Below are 12,316 nucleotides of genomic sequence, written 5' to 3' on the forward strand. Positions count from 1 at the left end.
GATGGTTTCATTTGTTGATTTGACGTGGAATGACCCAATATTCACATTGGGTTAAGTCAAATGAATTGTGTTCATAAGGACTGTATATAATGCACGCTATTACGCATGTCAGTAATTTAATTATAGAAGCTCCATAAGCAATACAAGTAATGGTTACGTACAGATACTAGCGAGCATAAAGTTACATCATGTAGACAGCCAGTTTAGAGTCTATAGTTTTCACCGAGATGTAAGAGTAAAAACTCTCTTGTGAAAAGTTAACACAGTTGAAAGGCACACTAGCAGTTTCACTAAAGCTGAAAAGTTACAAGATCGATAAAGAACAAGGATAGAAAGCGCGTGCCTAAAAGACAGAGAGAAGGTTGTGAGGAGCGGATTGCATAACACCCGATGCACACTGTACGCGCTGCAGGAGACGGTGGAAGACGTGTAGGATTGCACCGGGCAGACGAAACGTGTTCTCCACACAACGGCCGGCCTGGCTCCTGCTGCAGCACGCTCGCTCCACTTCCCCACCTGTTGCAACCTGCTAGAAGCTAGCCGCCTTAACTCGAGCAGCCAGTCCCAAACGCTCTGCACGTCCTACTGCGCTGGCAAACGGAGAATCCACAGTTTCCCTCAGTGGGAATGCTTGCAACTTTAGCACTCACCTGCTCTGGTATGTCACCACGGGCCAATGACCAGTTTGTCAACAGTATCGTACAACTACTCGCATTCGTCTACATCAATCCTGCTAATAACTGCAAAGAGTTCCATTCGTGGCTGGAGCTCGAGTAGAATCACTGTCTAACACCTCTGTGTGGGCTGCTGTTTGCTTAATTTTGTCTGCACTGGAAGTTTTTCAAGCAGTTTTTCACGAGGTGGACGTAATCATTCTTCAAGTGTTCGTTAGCTGACATTTTCCAACGTTTTTTCGCTTTATTTTATAATCACAAGTTTATTGAGCCTACTGGCTACCAGTTTCGGTAGAAAGTACCATCACCAGGCCACCCCTTGCTGTGCACTGGTCAAGCTTGCTTACCCAGGTAGGTGCGTCGTACATTCAGCTACTACTTGGGTAAGCAAGTTTGACGATTGTGCGCCAGTCGTTCGACAAAATAAAGTGCGGCTGCTTCAGCCTGATGAAAAATTGTATTCCCCATTTAGAGAGGTGTAGTATGGACTAAAACAGGACAAAAATATCCAGTAAACACGGTCTCTAAAACGCATACCTGAAGAGCGATGAGCACTTGACCATCTTCGTTACTGTGAAATACATCTCTACTGGCAGTTATTGTATTGTATTGTATTGTATTGTATGTTAACCGGGGACCTAGAAACGACGGAGAGTCTCCGTCCCGCCGCAGCCGCAGTGGTCCACAACCCCACGACGACTATGGCAGTCCACTTCACCCCTCCGCCACCCCACACCGAACCCAGGGCTATTGTGCGGTTCGCCCCCTGTGGACACCCCCCCCCCCCTTCCCCCGGGAACGTCTCACACCAGACGAGTGAACCCCTATGTTTGCGTGGTAGTGTAATGGTGTTGTACGCGTACAGGGTGAACTTGTTTCCGCAGCAATCGCCGACATAGTATAACTGAGGCGGAATAAGGGGAACCAGCCCGAATTCGCCGAGGCAGATGGAAAACCGCCTAAAAACAATCCACAGACTGGCCACTTCACAGTACTTCGACACAAATCAGCCGAGTGGATTCGTGCCAGGGCCCAAGCGCTCCTTCCCGCCCGGAAAGCCGTGCGTTAGACCGCACGGCCAACCGGGCGGGCTACTGGTAGTTAAGTACTCGTCCACTGAAAAGGCCACGAGCCGCGGTTGCAATGTAAACGAATCTACTCCTTGTTTGTTGGAACTGAAGGGTATATAGCATAAAGTTATTATTATTACTACCATTATCATCATTTTGTAGTCCAAGGACTTGAACGGGTGTTTGAGATCCGCACCATTTACGAGGCGCAGTTATTTTCAGCCAATATCTGATTAGGCTGCGAGGGGCAGAGAGGTTTTCCATCAGGAATGTTTGGTTCAAACGGCTCTGAGCACTATGGGACTTAACTTCTAAGGTCATCAGACCTCTAGAACTTAGAACTACTTAAACCTAAGTACCTAAGGACATCACACACATCCATAACCGAGGTAGGATTCGAATCTGCGACCATAGCGGTCACGCGGTTCCAAACTGTAGCGCCTAGAACCGCTCGGCCACCCCGGCCGGCAGGAATGTTTGGAACGGGACTTGTAGTTCTGGCATTCACCTGAAAATCAGCAGAAACTTCCGAAGAACTTTGGCCGGAACCAAGATATGGAACTACTTTAATTTCCTTCTGAGACAACGTTATCCATCGTACTAAACAAAAATTAAAATGTTTTGTGTGTAAAAGCGTGGATGTTATGTACGTATGTATGCGTACGTGTCGTGTGGTGCGTCTTGTGTTGGTGTAACGAAACATTAAATCGAAAATGATACATTTCAGATATTCACAACATATAACCTGCTGTGGGAAAAAGCCTTGTCAAACTGAAAACAAGTAATAAGTTACTATACACCTGGCGTAGATAAGTTGGTTGTACACCGGAAGCAGCATAGGTGAAGCACCCCTTCATATGCGAGCCACGAAAAAGACAACAGTAGCTGTCGGTAGGAACTGTACACTGATTATCCAAAACGAAACAAATGTAACACCAACGGCTATTAGCCAAGTGTGAGCTGACAGGAAAAGACACATGAACAAAGGAAGGGAAAAAAAACAGAGGTAAGAGACATATACCAACTCAGAAAATACTCGTTAAGGACAGCGCTTTTTTCATTTAATAAATGGTTCAAATGGCTCTGAACACTTTGGGACTTAACATCTGAGGTCATCAGTTTCCTACTTAAACCTAACTAACCTAAGGACATTAGACACATCCATGCCCGAGGCAGTATTCGAACCTGCGACCGTAGCGGTCGCGCGGTTCCAGACTGAGGCGCCTAGAACCGCTCGGCCACAACGGCCAGCCATTTAATAAATGCTGTGGCCTCCCCCCCCCCTTTTCAGTAGCAAATATTTCAAGGACTTTGTGTGTATCTAACTGACATCCTTTAAGAACATAATGATAGCTATCTAGATGTCTATATACTTGTCCTATTTTAAAGTCAGAACAAAAGTTGTTTCATTACGATGTTATTTAAAGCGTTCATCTATAGGTCTGCCCGTTTAATATTTGTAAATTTTTGGAAAAGCCCCACATTTCACCATATGCACACAAAAGTCTTTGAGTATCTGTTTGTCAGTAATTTAGCTTACTAGCACTTTTACTATGGCCCTTTTTTTTTTTTATTTCTCAACGCATCCTCTCACGATGTCTTCCTAAGAACAAAATGGCAATGACGCTATTTGTATCACACGAAACTGAAAAATACAATAAAAGAACTGCAACACAAAATATTCGGAATGGCGTCATCACGTGCATTCAGCGACTGAACAGAGCAGTTACACGCACAGGGGTAGCGACCACTCCGCGTTGCTAAAGGCTCTCTCCTTCCAATGAAAGGTGACTTATCGTTCTCTACATTTTTCCTCCAGTCGTTGCGCCGATAAGAAAGCCTGCCTGGCTGACATACAGCCCTCCGCGGTACGGGACAGTCAGGGAAATGATTTACGACATCCAGTGATGAAACGGGGTCGGCCACAGACAAAAACATGTTGCCCCCCCCCCTCCCTCTCTTTTTCTATGGAGAACCCCTTACCCTCTTACCTCATACCTCGCCCCTCTCCCCGCCTAGGCCATTCCCCTCCCCCAGCGAACCCCTTCCACCTCCAAAACACCCTCACTGATTTACAAATCAAGAATTAAAACTCATAACAGGTCAATAGGTCTGAAAAGAAAAGGTCAACGTATTATTGTATTCCGATCACAATCACAGCGGAAAAATCAACAGTAACTAATCATAGACATGTATATACTATCACCACGTCTAAAAGTTACTGACACGTGTTCTAAACAAAGAAAAACTACTCTCGGTGGACACTACTCTTAGTACAAATTTACCATGTTTAGAGTTACAAGCTGTTGGCAACCCGATAACACAGGGACCTACGCTTCGACCTGAATTCAAAACAGTGTCTACCTAGGCACTTGCATTTGTAATTTCGCGTGTATTGACTGAGACACTAGCACAAAGATGTTACCAAGCTACAAAATAGGTAATGTACACGCACACCAAAGAGTGAAATTTTTTCTATCTTAGCCTTGCTAAACAAAAAAGCCTGTTACTTTTCTAAAACAGTTTACACAGTACGCAAGAAGGAAAGAATTCTACAGGACAAGATTAAGTTGGCAAAACCTATCAGTCAACTCTTAGACACTATGCTCTAGTTTCCTCCGTCACAGCTATTATTTGAACCTTTATAGGTCACCCGAAGCGTTCATCAATCACTAGCTGATAACCCCCTCTCAGTTTTGTGGAGACACAAATGCTGTTCCCTTTGCTAGTCCATTACGCAACGAATTATTCATGTCCATTAAATAAGCAATCATTATAAGGAACCAAAGATTCACAAAATGCCTGTGAGGACAGCCCCTTGTAAACGAATGCGACAAATTTTTGTACATTTTTTAGTAGAAGTTATACTGTCACCCACAACTACAACAAAAAATTCTTCATTTGCAGCCAGTTCCAATGTTCACTATCAGTCTCAAACAGTTTCATCATTTCAGCATTCGTTTGTTACAGCTTTGACGTCCAAGCCTGTGCAAATATTCATGTCCTGCCAAAGTAATCAGTCCGGGAACAAACATCAACAGGTAGAATTTAATGTTTGTCAGTCAGCAGGCTTCTTGTTTCCAAAGTAGGAATATTTGCTCTGTCTTAGATATCATACTGTAAAAACCAAATGTTTTAGTACTGAAACTGTTTTAGCCTGATGATTTTCTTGTCAGATTGAAATTGGTCGCAAATAAAATATTTCAGACAGACCTTTTGTGTACCGGTATCACCAGTCGATAAATATGTAAAAGTTGTGGACAGCATCACTGAAATTATTTCTAATTTATATACATAATGTATGCACATATTTACTTCGTACTATACTTCAAACGATCGTTTCAAGTTTTAAAGTGTAAACCACTAATGGTGTTCATTCTCGGCCTTAATACCGTTCTTAATTCACTATCCGTAACCCAGTACAAAAGTCGGAACCATTGAAAATTTCCTGCAAACCACAGGACGATGTACGTGAAAAGCGAAAATAAATTCATAAGAAGTGACTAGATCAGAAGTGGATACAACGGCTGATTTGTCGTGTGTGCTCCGAGGGAACATTGCACCCAGTGCATATCACTCAAACGCCTTCTTCGGCTACCAGCGAACGGTACTGTTGTGTCGACGGACTGCGTCCTTTTCAATCGTCACGTTTTGTCTACGGTAACTGACTTCCATTATACGAGGAAAGAAGCGCCTCAAACATTCGGTTGTCCAAGGATAACAACGAACAACCGCAAGCCACTTTCACTTTGAAAAAGCTTCTTCTCTCGCTTCAGTGACGATAGATTAACATTTGCTTATAACTGTAGTTTCAGTGAGACTTGGTCACCGCTGTTAAGTGTCCATACCTCCACTACACGTTGTTGGATGGTCATTCCGCGTTGGAATCGGAGGTACATAACTTCTAACTCTATGGCGACTAGCACTGCATGTCATACGCATAATATAAATGTAATTATTATCTTTCTTTCAAATTTATCGACTTGCTCGTGTAAATATTAACAACTATATTAATAATACATTTACAGATGCTTAAATAACTGGAAAAATTAGCGGCTTTAAGAAAGTAATAGCTGCTCTACGTATTTTTATAAAATGCGCCTCTATATACTACTTAGTTACAAATAAAGATCATCAGATATCGATAGCTTACGGTAAATACAGTATACCTCAAATAAATAACTTACTTCCATGTACTGATGTGTGCCATGGTGTACATCACATTCTCGAATATTTTTCCTCACGATGAAATCTGCAGAACACATGAATGAATAAATGAAAGAGCTGTTCTTTCACGTCAGTCATACATCGGAGGTACAGAAAACATAGGAGGGGTACATCAAGGCGCGAGGTACATTTTGGTAACCAGACATCTTCTGTTCATTTATCTAGTGCCACGATTTTCTTGTCGTGACGTCTTCAGCACCATAAGGCCTAAATATCGGCAAATGGTACCTTCTGACAGCTTCTCAGCAACCGCTAAAAAGTAAATGTCAGCACTGGAACGCGCATTACAATTGCTGCATGGGACTTGAAACGAGCATGTAATGAGACATCGATGACAATTTTCTTATAAGTGCAACCCGTCGCTCGTAGCTAAGACATCAGAATACGTTAGCATTCATATGAAGCAACCACAGTTTGTCAACGAAAAATTTTCACGAGGAACGATAGTACGCTTATGAAAGCTGTCGCTGGTTCTCTAATTGTGTGTGAGTGTACGTGTTTATGAATGTGTGTGTGTGTGTGTGTGTGTGTGTGTGTGTGTGTGTGTGTGTGTGTGTGTGTGTGTGTGAGTGCGCGCGCACGCGCGCGAGCGTGTATATAGAATTCACCGAACTATTTTGAAATATGATTTGTATTTCAGAACGAGCCTCGGATTTTAATGAGCGTTCTTCAAATATTTTCTACTGACATAATGCAGATCCGACAACCATACAGAATGTCTGGCGATGGCTTATTAAGAGGCAAACAAGACACTGCGATCAAGAATGTTCAAAAGCTTGCTATGTGGAGATGAACAGGCTAAATGAATGTTTAGATCGGACGTTCGAGCTATTTTTCCATGGTCTTCAGGTTCTGCCGTTGTTAACTAACATTTGATATCATCTAAACAACTGACGATGCATATCTTCAACACCTTTGCAAAACAAAATAAACAAATAGAAACGAAGATTCATCAGACATCGTGGACCATGCGCTATCAGCGACCGACCTATCACCTGGAGCATTATACGCCAACACTGAGACCCACATTTCTCACAGAGCAATAGCGAGATTTTTTGCAATAAATGTTGTTATAGTTAAAATTTGGATAAAAATATTTCTGTGGTTATGACAGTTTAGAGTTGACAGTTATTTACAACAGATCAGGGAATGAATCTTGCTTAAGCCGCATCATAATACACCGAAAGTCACCATACATACGAGCTTCCTACAAATAGGTAGGGGCACGGGAAGATTAGAGTTTAACGCCCCGTCGAAGACGCGGTCGTCAGGGACTGCGCGCAAGCTCGGAACGGGTAGGCGAAGGGAAGGAAGACTGTACCGCCTCGTCAAGAAATTTAGGGAATCTCGGAAAACCTAAATCAGGATGAAACGTAATAATACTGCACCAGCAACAGTTATTTTGACATTGTGTTATCAGCAACCAATTTCAACGTTCCAGTCACGTCTATTCAGGCCTGTCGCATGTACTACTCGTGTATCTCCAAGGCAAGGTACCAATAATCGTATATGGTTCCATAGATATCCGAACTTCAAAAGCAGGTGCTCTCTTCACACATGTGATAGTCGCGGCAGGCCTGAAGATGTCGTGATTGGAAGATTGAAACTGGTTTCCTAATAAAAGAATATCAAAATAACGGCTCCTGGTAGAGAATTATTACATTTCATCGACCAGCCGCTGTCCCATGCTCCTGAATCAAATATGGACATGCATCTACTAAAACTGGATGGGTGGATCGGAATTTTAACCGTCGACCTCTCCGATACGAGTCCAGTGTCTCACCACGGCGCAGTCTCGCTCTGCGATCTCCCACAAGTAGACCAGTACGAAGTGGTAGATGCTTGGCAAATCCCATTACGCGCTTAACGTCGGCTTTCCAAAAATCTTCCTTCGACTAACACCTCGGTTTTCTTCAACAGGCCGAATGCATCCCTGTCTAGATGTCACACTGGGAACAATCCTGAACATCACTGGGAATCGAAACCGGGAACTGCACGTGGAAGACGCGCCGACCAGCCATCTGCGGACACGGACTGTTCCGCGTTGTTGCGAGAAGCGAACAGGGAGTTTAAGGGCAACAGTATTCAGCTGAGACGAGGAGCACTGAGTCGCGATGCGAGGCACACCACTAGAGCCACCTGAGAGTGCGGGGTGGAGGGAGGAACACTGCCGGTCGCCACTGGTCACTGGCTGGCGGTGGAGTCGGCGGCGCCGTATCCGTGTCGAGCGCGCGGCGTACCTTGTGCAGGAGCCGGAGGGCTGCGCCCCGCAGAGACATGGTGTCCTGGTGGCTGCGACTGGCGGGCGACTGAGCGGCCGGCCGCTGACCGACTGACTGACTGACTGACGCCGGCTGGCGGGCAGAGTGGCGGAGCAGAAGAGAGAGCGCCAGGGGAGGGCAGGAGGGCACCTGCTTCTGGGGGGGGACCCCGCTCCAATGGGGCGCCGCGCGCCTAGCGTATAGGCAACCCTCTCTGCACCGCTGTTCTGCGGGCAGCTGACAGTCCCCTACTGACAGCGCGGCTTAGGAGGGTAACGTGCATTCTCGTCCAACTTTGTGACACATGAAGGGCTGCCAGAAATGAAACTGATAGAAATGTGAGCTGCAGATGGGAGATGGCTAAGCGTTTACAAAAAAATCCAGATAAGTGCGAGTCGGACTCGCGCACCGAATATTACGTACGAACTTAATTATCGTCATTTTTTCCGTTTTCCATCGTTTCTTAGTTGCTTCAAAATTCAAGGAGGTATACCCGTCTATGCAACTAATTGAAAGCCGTTTGTTTATTGCCATATACGTTTCGCTTCTTTTATTTGTGAAGTATCTTCAGTGGCCAGTGTTGTCATCCTCTGTGTGTGGTTCTGGATGTGTGTTCATTAGTCTCCATGCTCCAGTTCGCCGGTTTCCGCTTAAGCGATGTGTGAGTGACAGATCGCCGGAAATTGGCCAACTGGAGCACGGAGTCTAATGGATACATGGGATAACAACATTGGAAATCACCACTGAAAATGCTTCACAAACAAAAGAAGCGAATCGCGTATGGCAATAAACAAACTACCTTCAATTAGTTGCAGAGACGGAAGATACTTCCATAAAATTTAATTACGTTTGAAGAGAGTTTCGACGATTTTTGCCCGTTATCAGTACTGGCAACACACACTGGCGCGCTGGTATAGGGATACGTATTCCAATACAGAGATATGTAAACGGGTAGAATACGGTCTTGCGATCGGCAACGCGTGTCTGGCGCAGTTGTTAGATCGGTTATTGCTGCTACAATGGCAGGTTATCAAGATTTAAGTGAGTGTGACAGTGTTGTTATAGACGGCGTACGAGCGATAGGACACAGCATCTCCGAGGTAGCGATGGAGTGGGGATTTTCCCGTACGATCATTTCACGAGTGTGCCGTGTATATCAGAAATCAGGTAACACATCACATCTCCGACATCTCTGTGGCCGGAAAAAGATCCTGCAAGAACAGTACCAACGACGATTGATGAGAATTGTTCAACGCGACAGAAGCGCAATCCTTCCACAAATTGCTGCAGATTTTTATTCTGGTCAATCAACAAGTGTCAGTGCACAAACCATTCAACGAAACATCATCGACATGGGCTTTCGGAGCCGAAGGCTCACTCGTGGACCCTTTATGACTGGACAACACAAACCTTTATGTCCAACCTGGGCCCGTCAGCACCAACACTGGACTGTTGATCACTGGAAACATGTTGACTCGTCCGACGAGTCTCGTTTCAAATTGTATCGAGCGGATGGGCGTGTACGGGTATGGACACAACCTCATGAATCCACAGAATTTGTATGTCTGCAGGGGACTGTTCAAGCTGTTGGAGGTCTGCAATGGTGTGGGGCGTGGGCAGTTGGAGTGATACGGACTCCTGATACGTCTAGGTACGACTCTGACAGGTGACGCGTACGTAAACATCCTGTCTGATCATCTGCGTCCATCGATATCCATTGTGCAATCCGACGGACTTGGGCAATTCCAACACGACAATGCGACTCCCCACATGTCCAGAATTCCTACAGAGTGGCCGCAGGAACACTCTTCTGAGTTTAAAGTCTTCCGCTGGCCACCAAGTTCCTCAGGCATGAACATTATTGAGCATATCTGGGATGCCTTGCAACATGCTGTACCGAAGAGATCTCCACCCCTTCGTACTCTTACAGATTTATGGACAGCCCTGCAAGATTCATTGTATCCCTCCAGCAATACTTCAGAAATTAGTCGAGTCCATGCCACGTCTTCTGGCATTTCTGCGTGCTCGCAGGGGTCATACACGATATTAGGTAGGTCTGCCAGTTACTTTGGCTCCTCAATGTATTATGACATATGAGATGAATGGCCGCATCTTAAATTATTTTAAAAAAATTTACGGCCAAGATGGCAATAATAAATATTTATTTTATTATTGAAACTGTCATCTTCTGATCTTCAAAAAATTCTGGTTGTAAATCGTGTTCCATTGTGTGTTTGTCATTCCATGTTGTCATTATGAAGGAGAATATACAGCACATTACACACAAGTTTGTCAAAAGTAAAACCATGTGCAGGGTGTTTTGAAAAAAATACCCTGACTTAAAAACAACATATTATTGATAAAAACATACTCTAAATACGGGACACATTGCAAAATACTCAGAAGAGCTTAAATTTCAGTTATGCTATTACAAATGCTATGTTTTTGCACCAGTAGCAGCACGAACAACATCTACACGAAAGCTAAAATCATACACATTACACAATGTATCTACCTTTACAGAAGTTATTATGGCGGTTGTTGTTCTGCTCTTCACTTCCTCTATGCTACGAGGTGAATGAACAAACATTCTCTTCCATATCGTTAAAAAAAAAAAAAAACGCATGGTGTCATGTCTCGTGACCTTGGTGGCCAAGACTGCGGGGCAGTGTCTCGGGCCGTATCCAGCGCTGAGACACAGTGTCCTTGAGAAACTGACGTAAGTTCTTGTGCCAGTATGGTGAAGCTCCATCCTGTTGGAAATTACACTCACTGCAATCCTCCTGATGTTGTGGGAAAAGCCAATTCTGCAACATTTGAAGATAGTTGATATCAGTCACTGTGTTTTCCTCAAAGAAGGAGGGACAGTATACTTTTTCACGAGAAATGGCACAAAAAAATCGTTCACTTTAGGTGAGTCTTTTCGTTCTCAACAATATCACGAGGGTCCTGGACTCCACATACGCGCATGTTTTGTTAGTTTACTTTACCGCTGTCGTAACATGTTGCTTCATGATTGAAAATTAACCGTGGTGAAAATGGATAGTCTTCCATGTCCTCTAGCAGAGCATTTTTCTTTTATCAGTAACCCGAAGAGCATGCACTAATGTAGTCTATATGATTTATAGACCAAACGACGCCTTAACACTCACTAGACAGTCGTACGACGCACTGCCAATTCTCTGCTTGCGGGACGAGTAGACTTTCGTGGACTCCGCTCAAACGTCTGCCGAATTCTTTCTCTTTCCATCATGTCATGAGAAGTGCGGTGTCTCTCTGGTCTATAACCCTTGCTTGCACACAAGCATCCTGTCTCTTGAGCTTGGCGATAGCAACGCCGAATGCTTTTCGGGGGACGCGGTTCTGTGCCGAAACGCCGACGAAAGGCACGCTGTATTGAAATCACTGACTCACTCTTTGCAAACTGCAGCACACAAAACACCCTTTGTTGAACAGACGCTTTCTTACTTCTGACTGACTGCAAACTGAGAAGACGCATTGAGTGACATGTAATGGCGATTTGCTGAAACTCTAGGCCATGCCCACTCAAACAACACACATTTATTTGCCGTCTCTATATTTCGTGATTATTACCTACAAAATCAAGTCATTCTGCACAGATAAAAAAGCATCTTGTGAAAATTGGCATGTTCACACAAGTAACACTCTACTGCCGCTTATAACTGGAGTGCTGCGTGTGTGAACATGGCCATTTGTACAAGGTGTTCTGCATCTGTGTACGGTTTTAACTTCGACAAACCTATGTTGGTTGGTTGGTTGTTTGGGGCAAGACATCAAACTGCGAGGTCAACGGTCTCATCGTATTACGGAAGGATGGGGAAGGAAGTCGGCCGTGCCCTTTCAAAGGAACCATCCCGGCATTTGCCTGGAGCGATTTAGGGAAATCACGGAAAACCTAAATCAGGATGGCCGGACGCGGGATTGAACCGTCGTCCTCCCGAATGCGAGTCCAGTGGACAAAGCTATGTATAACGTGCTGTATATATTCCGCAATAATGGCGACACGGTATTATAGATAAACTCAAAATGGCTTTAAAACCAAACATTTTTGTAGATCAGACGA

The 12,316-nt window shown here is 44.5% G+C and overlaps 1 protein-coding gene across 2 annotated transcripts in view; it reads right to left on the bottom strand.

Moving 5' to 3' along the window:
- Window positions 1-12,316, bottom strand: part of LOC126293308 (all trans-polyprenyl-diphosphate synthase PDSS1-like) — a 719,678-nt gene that overhangs the window by 374,811 nt on the left and 332,551 nt on the right. The window contains exon 1 of one of the 2 annotated variants that reach the window (XM_049986450.1): window positions 8,212-8,322. The exons of the other annotated variant lie outside the window; for it this stretch is intronic. Within the exon in view, the coding sequence (XP_049842407.1) occupies window positions 8,212-8,250 (39 nt within the window). The 5' untranslated portion in view covers window positions 8,251-8,322. Of the gene's footprint in view, window positions 1-8,211; window positions 8,323-12,316 lie in introns of those variants that run through there. 2 annotated transcript variants of the gene reach the window in all.

The sequence above is a fragment of the Schistocerca gregaria genome, chromosome 10 (assembly GCF_023897955.1).
Source record: "Schistocerca gregaria isolate iqSchGreg1 chromosome 10, iqSchGreg1.2, whole genome shotgun sequence".
NCBI lineage: Eukaryota > Metazoa > Arthropoda > Insecta > Orthoptera > Acrididae > Schistocerca > Schistocerca gregaria.